The sequence below is a fragment of the Stenella coeruleoalba genome, assembly GCF_951394435.1.
Source record: "Stenella coeruleoalba genome assembly, chromosome: 14".
Taxonomy (NCBI): domain Eukaryota; kingdom Metazoa; phylum Chordata; class Mammalia; order Artiodactyla; family Delphinidae; genus Stenella; species Stenella coeruleoalba.
This window is the reverse complement of record NC_137160.1, coordinates 68,673,843-68,688,613: the sequence shown is the minus strand read 5'-3', so window position 1 is coordinate 68,688,613 and position 14,771 is coordinate 68,673,843. Positions and strand designations below refer to the sequence as shown.

Genomic DNA, 14,771 nt, shown 5'->3' with positions numbered 1-14,771 from the left:
ACTCACCGGGGCACGTCTGGCATCTTTAGGGCAACTGGAGGGAGAGGACAGGAGAGAACCATGGGACAGGGGGCCTCTTCTGGGGTGGGCCAGGCCAGGCTGACCCGTGGCCATCACTGGAATTCTCCCACCAGGCAGGTCTCACCCGCACCCCCCATACCTCCACTGTCACAGCTCAGTAAACAGAGACTCTAGGTTAAGCATCTCACCTAAGACCCAGGTCATGGGCAGGGCCCTGCTGGCAATGCAGTCAGCAGCAGGGGGCTGGGGAGTCCAAGGCCCAGTGCTGCCACAGCCTCAGGCCCTGAACCCTCGTCTGGAGTGCCCCGTCACCCAGATGGCAGACGCTGCACTGAGCGCTTTACTGCAGGCCGTCTGCGCGCGGGGCGCACCCAGGTCAGGCTGCGCAGGGCCAGGAGAAAGAGGAGGCCTCCCGCCACAGCGCTGAGCTCGTTCTAAGTGCGGCCGCTTTGCCCAGGCACCTGGCTCCTCACCTTCTCTGAGGCCTTTATCACATGTTTTCACTTTCCAGTGGCCAGTTCAGGAGGCTTCCTCTCTGTGCTCACAGCAGCAGGGTCCCGGGCCTGGGGGGGATCCTGCCTCCACTCCTCGAGAGCCCCCCACCTTTCTCAGGGGGGCCTCCTGCCTCACAGCCAAGGAGCTGGGAGCGGCCCTGGCAGACAGAGCCGAGCTCCTGTTCCATGGGCACCTGCTGCCTGTGAAACCATTGGGTTCCTTCCTCCCCACCCCCAGCCCTGACCTGGATGCTCCAAAATCCCCTCCGGGGCTCTGAACTGCATCTTCTGAGGGCACAGGGGCTGGCCGGCCTGAGATTTGAACAAGTACCTGGGTTTTAAGGTACCAGTGGAAAGATTAATTGGCAAGTCCATTATATTCAAGCAGCCAGAGATGCCTCGATTCAATTAAAAAAAAGGACTCTGATAGCATTCAGTGACTCTGCCATGAACATCCTCACATGAAGGGCTGTCTCCTCGGGGAGATGAAGGCTGTTAAGTACTGCATTTTAAGTACTTATTCAATAAGCTGTCGGTGCTTTCTGCTTGCTCACCTACCTAATCACCAAGCACCTGGTTCACTGCTCTGGTCCCTCCTCGGGAGGTGGGCTCAGGCAGAGACCCCTGCTCTTCCAGTGATGCCAACTCCTCTCAAGCCCAGGGATGAATCTGGGCTGCACGAGGCTTCTCTTGTCTTGCTCTTGGGCTCTCCTGGGAATGGTGGTCAAGGGCTGTGACACACGTACCACCAAGGGGCCTGGGACTGCCCTCCTGCAGAAACCACAGCCGCTGCCCACTCTGCTCTTTGCTGCAATGTGCATGAGGCTCCATGGCCAAGCCTGGGGATGGTTGCCTTGGAAGAGCCTGATGCCCAGGCCAGCCTTGCACAGGCTTTGCCTGCTGACCCCATTCAGGGCCCAAGCTGGGCAGTCATGGGGGGAGGGGCTTATTATGTGCTCAGGGATGGAGAGAAGAGGACCCTGTGTGTGGTGGCCTGCCCAGCTGATGCTAACACAGAAACTCCATTTCCAAAGGGCCTTGCACCCATGGGTGATTTGTGGGTCCAAGCATGTCCCCCCACAAACCTGTGGAGTCTCACTCACTCGTTTATCAAGAACCCCAGAGCTGTATTGTATTAGTCAGTGTTGTCCAAAGACAGAACGCACCGCCTCGGGAGGTGGTGAGCTCCCTCTCACTGGAGGAGTGCAAGCAAAGGCTGGGTGATCGCCTGGCAGGAGCATTAGATGGGTGGGGATCTGGGAGCTAGAGCACTGTCTTGGGACATGGCCAGACACAGATCCTAATGCTCGCTCTGTCGCTGAGCCCATGTGACTTGCCCATTGGGAAGGCACGCCTCTGTGCCACACTAGGCGTGGGCACCCAGACCACACCATGGCGGCCCCTCTCTTTGGTCCCACAGGATGGTGGTGCCTCCTTCTCTTCCTGCAGGACCCCCAGTCTTGGTCACTGACTCTCTTGGAGGACCCCGACCAGGCCAAGGAGGCTCACTTGCCGATTCGCCCACCTGGTCTTCTTTTGGGGGTGTGTGTGGCTGGGGTGCTAGCTGGAAGCTGCAAAGCTGAGGGAGGGCTCTGGCCCCCTCTCTAGAATGGGGAGCCCTGACACTTCGTTGCCCTCCGCTTTGGCTGTAGCCACTGATGTCTGGGCAACAGGAAAGCCCCTGTCTGCACCATATCACACATACTGCCATAAAGTGAAAAAGTAAAGACCTAGCACGCATGTTGCACCAGTGGTAGCAACAGAAGTCAGAATATTTCTCTGGGATTCTGGTCCTAATTGATCCTGGCTGGGCGCACCTGCAATGCCAAGGCACAGCCCTAGGACCCAGAATCCAGGTGCAGCTGAAAGCCTGTCCTGCTCCTCTTCCTCTTTTCTGCAGCAAATGTGATCTGCTGACTGCCCCCAGGTTCAGACACACACACACACGCACGCACGCACGCACGCACGCACGCACTGGCCTTCCAGCCCTCAGCATAACTTCCCAAGCATTCTGCAGGATGAGGGCTAGAGCCCTCTCTGGGGGCTGCTGCTTTGCCCAGTGGGGGCCCCCAGGGTCAGGTGCTAAACGAGAGAAGACTGCTCATTTCCTCACTAGCAGTGCCTGCCCTGGGCTCGACATGCAACTGTGTTTTCTGCCAAAGTGCACAGGCAAGAAGAAAAATAGTGGCTGTGGAGACCTCAAGAACAAAGACCAAGCTAGCTGTGCAGTGTGGGGAGAGAAAGAGAGAGGAAGAGGGGGAGAAAGAGAATTCTAAGGCCAAGTCTCACTTGACTTGCCTCTGCTGCAGCAGCCTCATTGCCAAACCAGTCCAGCAAACTGCCTGGAACAAAAGAGCCAAGCAGCCCATGAATCACGGGGCTGGAGGGCCCTGCAGAGGGGAGCTGGTGCTGCTACGCACACGGCTGCTTCCACTTCACTCTGTGGGCTCCAGGGACAAGCGCTCTGCCGTCCCAGCCAGTGACAAACCAGCCCACCTCCTGGTCACGAAGGGGCAGCAAGAAAGGCCTGCCTGGGACCCCATGCAGGGCAGGGAAGCACACAGGCCGGCAGGGCAGCTGGGAGGTGGGACCTGAAACACAGCTTTGCACCTGCTGCGGGGGCAGGTCTCCACCCACCCAGGCTGTGCGTGCCCCTCAGCTGCAAGACTCGAGGATGGGCTGGAAGTTTGCAAGGGCCCACACCATCCTAACTGGCCTATGTGGGTCACTTGGAAGGATGGAGGCCAGAGACCTCTCTTCCTGGGCTTGTCGGGAAACAGCAGAGAGCACACAGCATGGCAACTGTCCTAGGCCTTTGGCTCCCTGCACTGAAGCTGAAAGAATGCAGCCTGTTTCCCCTCATCTGATCTGCCCTCAGAAGTCTCTAGAAGGTCAGGATTGGAAAGGTGTGCAGAGACCACTTCTAACCCCTTTGTTTTCCTGAGGGCAGGCCTGAGGCTTCGAGCAGGTCAGGCCCTGATGAGGGAGCTGGGCACAGAGCAGCCAGGCAGCGAGGCCCAGGCTCCCGTGCTGCAGGCCTTGCTGCCCCCTCCCAGCCTCAGGGCTGGCCCAGTCCTCAGCCTGGCCCTGGGCACAGACCGCATTGTTTAAATGAACCAATGAACTAATCCATGGTATTGTGCTCACTGGACCTACCCCAGAGCTGCTCAGAAAGACAACAAACATTTTCCCAAAGCAAGCAACTCCATGATCCAAAATTCACACCACCTGCCATCCAGGGGTGATAAGCTAGGATCCCGGGTACACCTGGTTTGACCCCTTTCTTGCCTTAGCACCCGAGGCCCTGGAGGAGGGGCTCCTGGCCGCAGGCACGCCTGTGATCAGGCTGGCCATGGATGCCTAACGGCCTGCCGCTGGCTCTCTCTCTCTTGCGAGCAAAGGACATGAGGTGGGACAGGAAAAGAAAGGGCGGGTGAGGCTGCAACCCACGGTGGTCAACACCTGTTCCACAGGTACATACAAATTTCATCCCTTCTAAAGTTTATCCACCCACATTATCATAAGAATCCAAGTTTAGCACTGTCCCTCACACCTAAAACAGTAGAAAGTCAGCACGAGTACATGTGCGTTAGGAAGCCTGTCATGTGTTGTTCGTACATTAACTCCTCAATTCCCATGTTAAGGGAACGCTGAAAAGTAGGAAGCTTGTTCCCACTTCAGCAACGAGGAAACAGGCTGACAGTGGTGAAGTCACCTGCCTAGGGTCCCACAGCTGGACGCGGCAAGACCAGACCTGAGCCCCAAGCTCTTCACGCCCTAGTTCACAACCATGGATCACAGCACCAGGCAGAGTCGAGAATCACCTGCCTCAGAGGCCAAGGAGCAGCGGCAGAGGGCGGAACCAGGCCCGACCCGCCTCCCCGCACCTGGTCCTGTCCCTCCACAAAATTAAAGCCACGAGGGACACCTGCAAAGGGGGCAGGGCCGAAGAGGAAGCTGGGGGTGAACCAGACTGAGGTTCTGGCGTCCTTTCAACCAAGTTGCCACTTCCTACAGCCCCAGCTCCTGGCTCCCGTCCCATTCGGATCGCCCCTGGGAAGTAAACACACGTTTGTCACCGTGACAGCACAATAATGAGAGGAAACCAGGGCCTGGAGTAGGAGCAGACGGGACACACAATGCCCCCCACACAGGGCAGCCCGGCAGAGGCCACCTCCACCCAGAGCACAGTCACTCCCTCCTGGGTGCCCAGCTCAACCTGCTGCCCTTCAAAGGCAGGGACCTCAGAGAGTCTGGGATGTCTTTCTAGAAAGGTCTCTCCAAATGTGACTCCCAGGTTGTTGCCAGGCAACCAAATGACAGCGGGACAGGTGCCCCTCAACCCCAACCGCCTGCCCCTGTTTATCTGGACGCAGCTTTCACCCCTGGTGAAAAGGCGCAGGGGTGTGCTGGGTGGCAATTTCAACCCTGACCCATCTCGGAGCCGCTGAGGTCTATCTGGTCAAGTAACGGGGAGATGGGGCCTGGGTCTGGACGGGCTCTCCCTCCAGCAATGCTGACATCCACTCTTCCGGGCCTCCCTCAGTCTCAGGCCAGGAAGGTCAACACAGGGGCCTGGCCGTGAGTTACTGGCAAAAGCTGGCAAAGAAGTATGTGAAGCCACTCTGTGTGGCTTCTGCCTGGTGTCTGGGAAATCAGCTCCGAGGTCACGGGAAGAAGCGGCCGACTGTCCCCTGGGCCTCCCGTCCCAGCCAAGGTGGACTGTCACATCAAGCCCGCTACCGCTTCCTCCCCTCACCCGGAGGGGCTGCTGTGACGCCCAGGCCCTGGGGAGCGGGGGCCCGGGAGTACCACGCTCGCTCCTGCAGACTCATATCCCAGCCAGAAGCCCAAGCAGCCAGAAGGAGCATCCCCCGAAAGCACGCTATTCACACTGCCGGGCCGCCCTGCCTGGTACCAGCCCAGGAGGCAGGGCCACACATACCTATTAAAGAGGTTGTTGCGGCGAACCATCCGAAGAAAGCCAGTGGGGTCGGTGACCGAGTTGAGCCTGTTGTTCATCTCCTCAAACTGCTGGTCCATGATGTCTCCGGCTTCACTCTCTGTCTCACTGCTGGCACAGGCCCTGTGGGGAAACGGCAGAGAAAGGGCGCTGAGCACTGCTGCAAGCCTGCTCCAAGGCCCCATCAGTTCAGCACCCAGCGCGGCCCTGCACGGCACCTCCTGAGTCCCTTCCTGCTCCCCTCAGCCTACGCCCTGCCCACTCGTGTCGCACTCCGCTGGCTGCATCCCCTGTGAACCCGCTGCAGGAAAGGGCTGGGCCGGCACCCAGGCTGCACTCCATGCATCCAGCGTGTGCCCGACACAGACCGGGTGCTCAACCATCATTTGTTGTGTCCTGACTGCCAGCCGGGAGCTCCGCCAGTGCAGAGCTTGGGTGAGTGTGCTGAGTGGCAGGAGCCCCAGTCCATTCCAGCCCAGAACCAGTAATTAAGCACCTACCTGTGCCAGGCACCATGCCAGGTGGGGGCACACACAGCCCCCAAAGGCATTCTTCCAGACGAGGAGACAAACATGCACACGAGTGGCTGCAATGCCAGGCAGAGGGGGACTTTGAAATGTAGGCTTGAGAAACGTTGCTGACTGGAGCCCATTTCCAAGCTCAGCATGAGGGTGTTATAATTTTTGAATTAATAAATTCATATTTCCCCCGTGACAGACTGTAAAAGAACATCTCACAATGGATTTTAAATAAATAGAAGTACCCAGAAGTGCCCTGATTCATCAGTATGATTAAAATAACAAAGGGCATATTAAACGTAAAAGCTGTGCCCTGTGGCCCTGCGAGGCCAAGACAGACGTGATGACATGGTCACAAAGGTGTCCGAGGGGGCTCTGGCCTCCGCCGGTCCTCACTGTGTCCCAGTCCACCGAGGCTGAGGCTCAGCGAGGGCAGACCTCTACGTGGAGCCCCGTCTTCCTTCAGCATCCTGATTACATGCAGACTTTGTGGAAATGCTGAGTGATGTCTGGCCCACAGACGACACCCAACCCACGTGGCAACTTTGTTTAAAGTCTCCTGCTGCCTAAGGAGCAGAGGGGAAGAGTGGAGAGTGCCAGGGCACTGGAGGCAGAGGACAGACGCACAGACCAGCCACGTAAGCCACTCACATGCTGGAGAAGTGGGATCTGGAAAGGAACAGACTTCCTGCTGCCCAGAGGGAAAAGGCTTGGCACCTTGAGATTTGGGTTTGGCCCAGGTGAGCGTGGCCTGCCAAATGGCTAGGCTGGTGAGCCCGTGGCATCAGGATTACAGGACAGAGAAGGGGAATGACCCCCTCAGCGGGTCGTCACAGAGACAAATGAGACGCAGCGTGTGAAGCTGCTCAGTAAACCTGCAGGCTCTAAGTGAACGTCAACCCTGGTGAGATGTCCATTTTATGTGTCAACTTGACTGGGCCCTGCGGTGCCCAGACATTTGATGAAACATTATCCTAGGTGTGGCTGTGAGGGTGTTTCTGAGAGATTAACATTGGAACCAGTAGACTGAGGAAAGCAAACTGCCCTCCCCATGTGGGTGGGCCCCATTCTATCCACTGAGGGCCTGAACAGAACAAAAAGGAGGAGTAAGAGAGCACTCCCTGCCTGCCTACCTGCCTTTGAGCTGGGACACGGGTCTCCTTCCCCTTCAGATGTGGACAGATTGGAACTTACATCACCGGCTCTCCTGCGTGTTCAGCTTGCCCACGACAGATCTGGGACTTCTCAGACCTCATAACGGTGTGAGCCAATTCCTCACAATAAACTTCCATGCATGTGTCTGTGCACGCACGTGCCCTATCTGTTCCTCTGGAGAACCTGGCATCAGGCACCAGATTCCGACTCAGCCGTGCTCCTTGCAGAAGGTCACGCAAACGTCCCATCACTGGGAGAGGATCTCAGGAGCCGGAGCCCCAGAGAAGTGTCAGGACTGGGGCAGTCTTCAAGGGCGGCAGAGAGGTATGATTTCGGAGCCAGCTGCTGTCCTTCGTCCCAGAACCACACCGATGGCTGGTAAAGGCATTAGCCTGCCTTTCTTCCCAGCCACACAATCCGGACATGACCCTTCAAACCCAGCACAGTGCCCAGCATACAGCAGGTACGCAAAGAGGAACTGCTGAACGAATGCCTACACTGGAGAGCATTTTACAACATGCAAAGTATTTTTACACAGATTTAATCCTATCTGTCCAACAAGCCTGTGAGGCAGTTCTCGTCATCTCCACTTTATTTCTGAGGAGACTGAGGTCTGGAAAAGCTGAGGAACTTGGCCAAGGAGCACTAAGTGGTAGAGCCAGACCTGACCTCCCCGCCCCTCCCCCTCTAAGGCTCTAAGTGTGGGGTTTGACTAGGGGAAGGAAGGGATTGAATACAGGAAACTTCCGAGTACCTAAACAGTGATTCACCATGGCTTCCAACCTGTTGGAGAGCAGGAGCAAGGTTTTATTCCTCTTGCCACCCCACGGGCGTCAGTCGACAGGGTGAGCAGCTGAAGGCTTAAAATGCTCCCTTGGGAGCTGAGGGCCCTTCACAGAGACCCTGGTAAATATCACTCAACAAGCTCTTCTGTCCAGGGACACATTTATCATCTGAACGCGACGGCCTGCTTGGAGCTGAGAAATCTGCCTGTCATTCGGTGCTTTGCAAAGGCGAGAAGAATTGGCTGGAACCGGTATCGGCCTCCATTATCTTGCAGCTCCGCTCGTGCTGTCAGCTGCGGACTGAGCCCTCAGAATCTCATACTTAATGGGGTTGTTTCCTATTTCCTGACCCTTCAGAGTATTAACACTGAAGGGAAAAACAAACAGGCGATGTCAGAGATAAGGGAATCTCCCATTTACAAAACAAGACTCATCTATACAGCAGGGATCCCGAGTGTCTTGCCATCAACGGTCGCCATATCACAATCACAGGCCCCTCATTTCTCTGAGAGACTTTCTAGAGATGGCACATCAGCTAGTCTGATGCCATTCACTTTGATCCAGCAAGGATTACTGAGCGGGACCTACGTGCAAGAACCACAAAGGCCAAACAAGAGAGTCTCACTACGCCTGCCTTCAAGGCACATACCAACCTGTATGACTAGTGACTACTGGCTAAGGTGGGTTAAGAAGGAGGCAGGAGGGTATCAGCCTATAGCCAAGAGAGGGAGGGCAAAGAGCTTTCCTGGAATTAGCTGCATCTGAGCGGCATCTGAAGGATACAACTTTGACAGGTAGAGGCTGGGATGGTGGCTGGGAGTGGAGGGATGGAACAGTATGAGGAGGTGTGGAGATAAGACAGTGTGGGGACTCTCTGGGGCCCAGGGAATAGCCCAGGTGAGCTGGAGGAGAGGGAAAGAGTGGCAGAGAGGAAGGAGAGAGTGGTGGAAGGCCTTGAACTTGGAAGGCAGTAGAGAGCTGTCAGTCCAGGCCTCTAAGCAGGGCGTAGTGGGCTCAGGGCTGCTGTCTGAGAGACAGTCAACTGGCCCAGACTGGCGAATGCCAGTTACACGGGAAGGAGAAAGTCAGGTGGCTATTACCAGCACCTACTCAGAAGCAGCCCTGAAGGCCGGGGGTCGAGCCCAGTGGGGGCTGTTTGCCCCTCACACCTACTAGAAACCCCATTCTCAGGAGTTACTATTGTGTTAATACATTAATGTACCCTGGGTCTCAACACGCCAGGTGAGGCAAGCTTTCCACAAGCCCTCGGGCTCTGAGATCTGGGTAGTGGCTCCCTCCTCTGCCCCGAGCTCCCATCCCCTGTCTCCCTACAAATGGACAAGGCTGGCTGTAAACCCACCTTCCTGGTTCCTCCTCATTCTTTGCTCTCTATTATCACCAACAGTGGTTCTGCTTGTCCTGTGGTTGGGCCGGCTATCTCATTAGTCTGGACCTGTGAACTAGGGTGGCAAGGCTGAGAGTGAGGAAGTGAGAACTAACAGGAGAAACATTACCAAACAGAGAACTTATCTTCCTGAAACTCATTGAAGGGAAAGGGTAAAAGACAACTAGCAGTTAATTCATGGCAGACAGAGAAACTGAAAGTGGAAGCTAGTCTTAGTGGAAGAGGAAGGGGTTCAGTTTGGACCTGCTGAAAGTGCAGACAGGACACTGAGTTGGTGATGCCAAGTATGTAGATACTGATTCAATTATTTAGATGGTCTTCCTTCCAGAAGGGCTGGAGACTATTAGAAATCCAAGTCTGGTGCTGAAGAGAGAGGTTGGGACCAACTGCTTGATATCCCATTCATTTATTCACTTAATAAATGTTATTAAGAATTTGTTATAAATATCCTGCTATACCACGTTCTGGTTCTAGGTAAAATGGAGTAAAAACACATTCCACCCCACCTTTCCGACTGAATACACCTATAAATTCTTGATGGGCTGCACAGAACAGGATATCTGAGGAATGTGAAAAGTAAACAATAACAGGCAAATGAGGGAGGAAGCCCAGAATTCAAAGTGCCACCAAATCAGTACTGAGCTTCCCACTCTTTGTCCCTGTGAAATCCATCAGACAGGTCTCTCTGAAACCCCCAGATGTAGAAGCAGGAATCAGTGTGAACAGAGACCTCCAGGAGACGCCCTCTGTTTCTGGCTCAGAGACACTACAGAAAATCTCCCATTTTTCTTATTCTTTCATTTCTGTTCTCATGTTCCAGGCCACAAACAAATCCTGTCAGTTGACCTACTCTAAAATAATTGCTAATGGAAGTCATTCAGATAGAAGGGAAATGACACCAGAAAGAACTAGGAACATCAGGAAAGAAGGGAGAGTAACAGAAATATCAAACATCTGAGTAGATATAATACACTATTCTTCTCCTAACACTGTCTGCTGGAGTTTTATTTATTTATTTTTATTTATATTTTTTTATAAATTTAGTTTTATTTTTTATTTATTTATTTTTGGCTGTGTTGGGTCTTCGTTGCCATGCATGGGCTCTCTCTAGTTGTGGTGAGCAGGGACTGCTCTTCATTGCGGTGCATGGGCTTTTCATTGCGGTGTTTTCTCTTGTTGCGGAGCATGGGCTCTAGGCGCATGGGCTTCAGTAGTTGTGGCACGCGGGCTTCAGTAGTTGTGGCTTGCAGGCTCTAGAGTGTAGGCTCAGTAGTTGTGGCACATGGACTTAGCTGCTCCGCGGCATGTGGGGTCTTCCCAGACCAGGGATCAAACCTATGTCCCCCGCATTGGCAGGCAGATTCTTAACCACTGCGCCACCAGGGAAATCCCTGGAGTTTTAATGTAGGTAGATGTAGTATGTAAGACAAATACAAGATGGTGAGGGGTGCTGGTAAAGGTTCCCATATGGTGATAAGACTTTTATATTTCTCTTGAATTAATAAAGTATCAATAGTAAGTAAACTGCAGAATATAAAAAGTATATATATATTATAATCTCTAGAACAACTATTTTAAAAGCTACAAAATGAAACATAGTCAAAGACACATGAGATAAATTAAGGGACTTCAAAAAAAAAGTTCAAATAACCCAAAATAAGGCAAGAAAGGGAAAACAGAGGAATGAAAAACAGAGACTCAAACGAAAAACTAATATTAATATGACATACATAAATCCACACATATCAATAATTATATTAAAAGTAAATGGTCTAAATACAGAGACTGACAGAATGGAATTAAAAACATAATCTAATTAAATGCTTTTACAAGAAATTCTCTTCAAATATGATACAGGAAGGTTTAAAGTAAAAGGATACAAAAAGATTTATCATGCAAATAGTATTCAAAACAAAGCTGGAGTGGTTACGTTAATATCAAAGTAGACTTCAAAGCAAAGAAAATTACCAGGGATAAAGAGGGACATTACACAATGATAAAAGGGCCAATTCACCAGGAACATAAAATGGTTCTCAATGTGTATTCACCTATCAGCAGAGCTTCAAAATACATGATATAAAAACTGACAGAACTGAAAAGAGAGGTGGATAAATTGACAGGGATTTTAATACTCCTTTCTTAGTAGTTGACAGAACTGGTAGACAGAAAATCAACAAGATACAGAAGAACTGAACAATACCATCAACCAACTGAATATAATTGAAATTTAGAGAAAACTCTACCCAACAAAAGTACAACACATATTCTTGTCAAATGCATGGAGAATATTCCTTAGAATAGACCATACCTTGGGTCATAAAACAACCTTAACAAATTTTAAATAATGCAAAATATGCCCTCTGCTCACCATGGAATTAGATTTGAAAGCAAAAAAACGAAAGTTAACAGGAAAATCTCCCAACACTTGGAAACTAAACAACACACTTCTAAATAACTGTCAAAGAAGAAGCCTTAAGAGAAACTAGGAAAATATTTTGAACTGAACAAAACTGAAAATACAACATAAATTTGTGGGACATAGATAAAGCCTTAGAGATAAGTAAATAGCATTAAATGCTTATATTAAAAAAGAAAGGGCTGAAATGACAAGAAGGTGGGGGTAGCAATACTCATATCAGACAAAACAGACTTTAAAACAAAAGCCATAAAGAAAGATAAAGAAAGACACTATATAATGACAAAAGGATCAATACAAGAAGGGATATTACACTCATTAACATAAAAGCATCCAATATAGGAGCACCTAAAATACATAAAATGAATACTAACAGACAAAAAGGGAGAAGCTGATGGGAATACAGTAACAGTAGGAGACTTCAACACCCCACTGACATCAATGGACAGATCTTTCAGACAGAAAATCAATAAGGCAACAGAGATCCTAAATGACACAATAGAACAGTTAGACTTAATTAATAGTTTCAGGACATTACAACCAAAGGCACAGAATATACATTCTTTTCAAGCGTACATGGAACATTCTCTAGGGTACACCACATACTAGAACACAAAACAAGCCTCAACAAATTTAAGAGGATAGAAATTATTTCAAGCATCTTTTGTGACCACAACGGCATGAAACCAGAGATCAACCACAGAGAGAAAAACAAGAAAAAAACGATTACATGGAGACTAAAAAACATGCTACTAAAAAACCAATGGGTGAAGGATGAAATCAAAGAGGAAATTTAAAAAATGCCTCAAGACAATAAACACACAACCATACAAAATCTATGGGATGCAGCAAAAATGTCCTAGAGGGACGTCCATAGCGATACAGGCCTTCCTCAAAAAAAGATAAAAATCTCAAATAACCTAACCTACCACCTAAAAGAATTAAAAAAAGAAGAAACAAAACCTAACGTCAGCAGAAGGAAAGAAATAATAAAGAGAGGAAATAAATAAAATAGAGATTAAAATAACAATAGAAAAATCAATAAAACCAAGATCTGGTTTTTTGAAAGGATAGACAAAATTGACAAACCTCTGGCCAGGCTCACCAAGAAGAAAAGAGAGAGGACCCAAATAAACAAAATAAGAAATGAAAAAGGATAAATAACCAATACCACAGAAATACAAAGAAGCATAAAAACAATTATATGAACAATTATATGCCAACAATTTGGACAATCTATAAGAAATGGACAAGTTTCTAGAAACATACAGCCAAAAGTGAATCAAGAAGAAATAGATACTTTGAACTGACCAATCACTAGAAGTGAAATAGAATCTGTAAAAAAAAAAAAAAAAAAAACTTCCCTGCAAACAAAAGTTCAGGACCAGATGGCTTCACTGGGGAATTCTGCCAAACATACAAAGAACTTATACCAATCCTTCACAAACTCTTCCAAACGACTGAAGAGGAGGGAACATGCCCAAAGTCATTCTATGAAGCCAACAATCACCCTGATACCAAAAACCAGACAAAGACACTACCAAAAAAGAAAGTTATAGGCCAGTATCTTTGATGTATAGATGCAAAAATCCACAATAAAATATTAGCAAACCAAATCCAACAACACACAAAAAGGATCATAACCATGATCAAGGTGGATTCATTCCAAGGTCACAAGGAAGGTTCAACATATGCAAATGAATGTGATACACCACAATAGCAAAAGACAAAAACCACATGATTATCTCAATAGATGCAGAAAAAGCATTTTATAAAATGCTTCATCCATTCATGATAAAAACTCTCACCAAAGTGGGTATAGAGGGAGCTTATCTCAATATAATAAAAGCTATTTATGACAAACCCAGAGCCAACATAACACTCAATGGTGAAAAGCTGAAAGTCTTCCCACTAAAATCTGGAACAAGACAAGGATGCCCACTATCGCCACTTCTATTCAACATAGTATTTTGGAAGTCCTAGCTACAGCAATCAGACAAGAAAAAGAAATAAAAGGCATCCAAATTGGAAGGGAAGAGGTAAAATTGTCATTATATGCAGATGACATGATACTCTAGATAGAAAACCCTAAAGACTCCACACAAAAACTATTAAAACTGATAAATGAATTCAGCAAGGTAGAAGGATACCAGATTAACATACAGAAATCTATTGCATTTCTCTACACTAACAATGAAATATCAGAAATAGAAAGTAAAAAAAAAATCCCTTTTAAAATCCCGTTAAAAAAATACCTGGGAGGGCTTCCCTGGTGGCGCAATGGTTGAGAGTCCGCCTGCCGATGCAGGGGACACGGGTTCGTGCCCTGGTCCGGGAAGATCCCACATGCCACGGAGCGGCTGGGCCCGTGAGCCATGGCTGCTGAGCCTGCGCATCTGGAGCCTGTGCTCCACAACGGGAGAGGCCACAACAGTGAGAGGCCTGCGTACCGCAAAAAAAAAAAAAAAAAAAAACCTGGGAATAAACCTGACCAAGGAGGTAAAAGATTTATAATTTATATGCTGAGAACTATAAAACATTGATAAAGGAAACTGAAGATGATTCAAAGAAATGCAAAGACATCCCACAATCTTGAAGTGGAAGAATTAATATTGTTAAAATGGCCATACTACCCAAAGCAATTTAAGATTTAATGTGATCCCTATCAAATTATCCCATGGAATTTTTCACAGAACTAGAACAAACAATCCTAAAATTTATATGGAACAACTAAAGACCCAGAATTGCCAAAGCAATTCTGAGGAAAAAGAACAAAGCTGGAGGCATAACCCTCCCAGACTTCAGACAATACTACTACAAAGCTACAGTAATCAAAACAGTGTGGTATTGGCACAAAAACAGACATATAGATCAATGGAAGAGAATAGACCACACATGGTCAGTTGATCTTCAACAAAGAAGGTAAACATATACAATGGAGAAAAGATAGTTTCTTTAGCAAGTGGTGTTGGGAAAGCTGGACAGCTGCATGTAAATCAATGAAGTTAGAACTC

The 14,771-nt window shown here is 49.3% G+C and overlaps 1 protein-coding gene across 5 annotated transcripts in view; it reads right to left on the bottom strand.

The window, feature by feature from the left end:
• Positions 1–14,771, bottom strand: part of TTC28 (tetratricopeptide repeat domain 28) — a 594,505-nt gene that overhangs the window by 36,939 nt on the left and 542,795 nt on the right. For all 5 annotated transcript variants that reach the window (XM_079943481.1, XM_079943479.1, XM_079943480.1 and 2 more), the window contains one exon: positions 5,461–5,601. In XM_079943481.1, the coding sequence (XP_079799607.1) occupies positions 5,461–5,601 (141 nt within the window). The remainder of the gene's footprint in view (positions 1–5,460; positions 5,602–14,771) is intronic.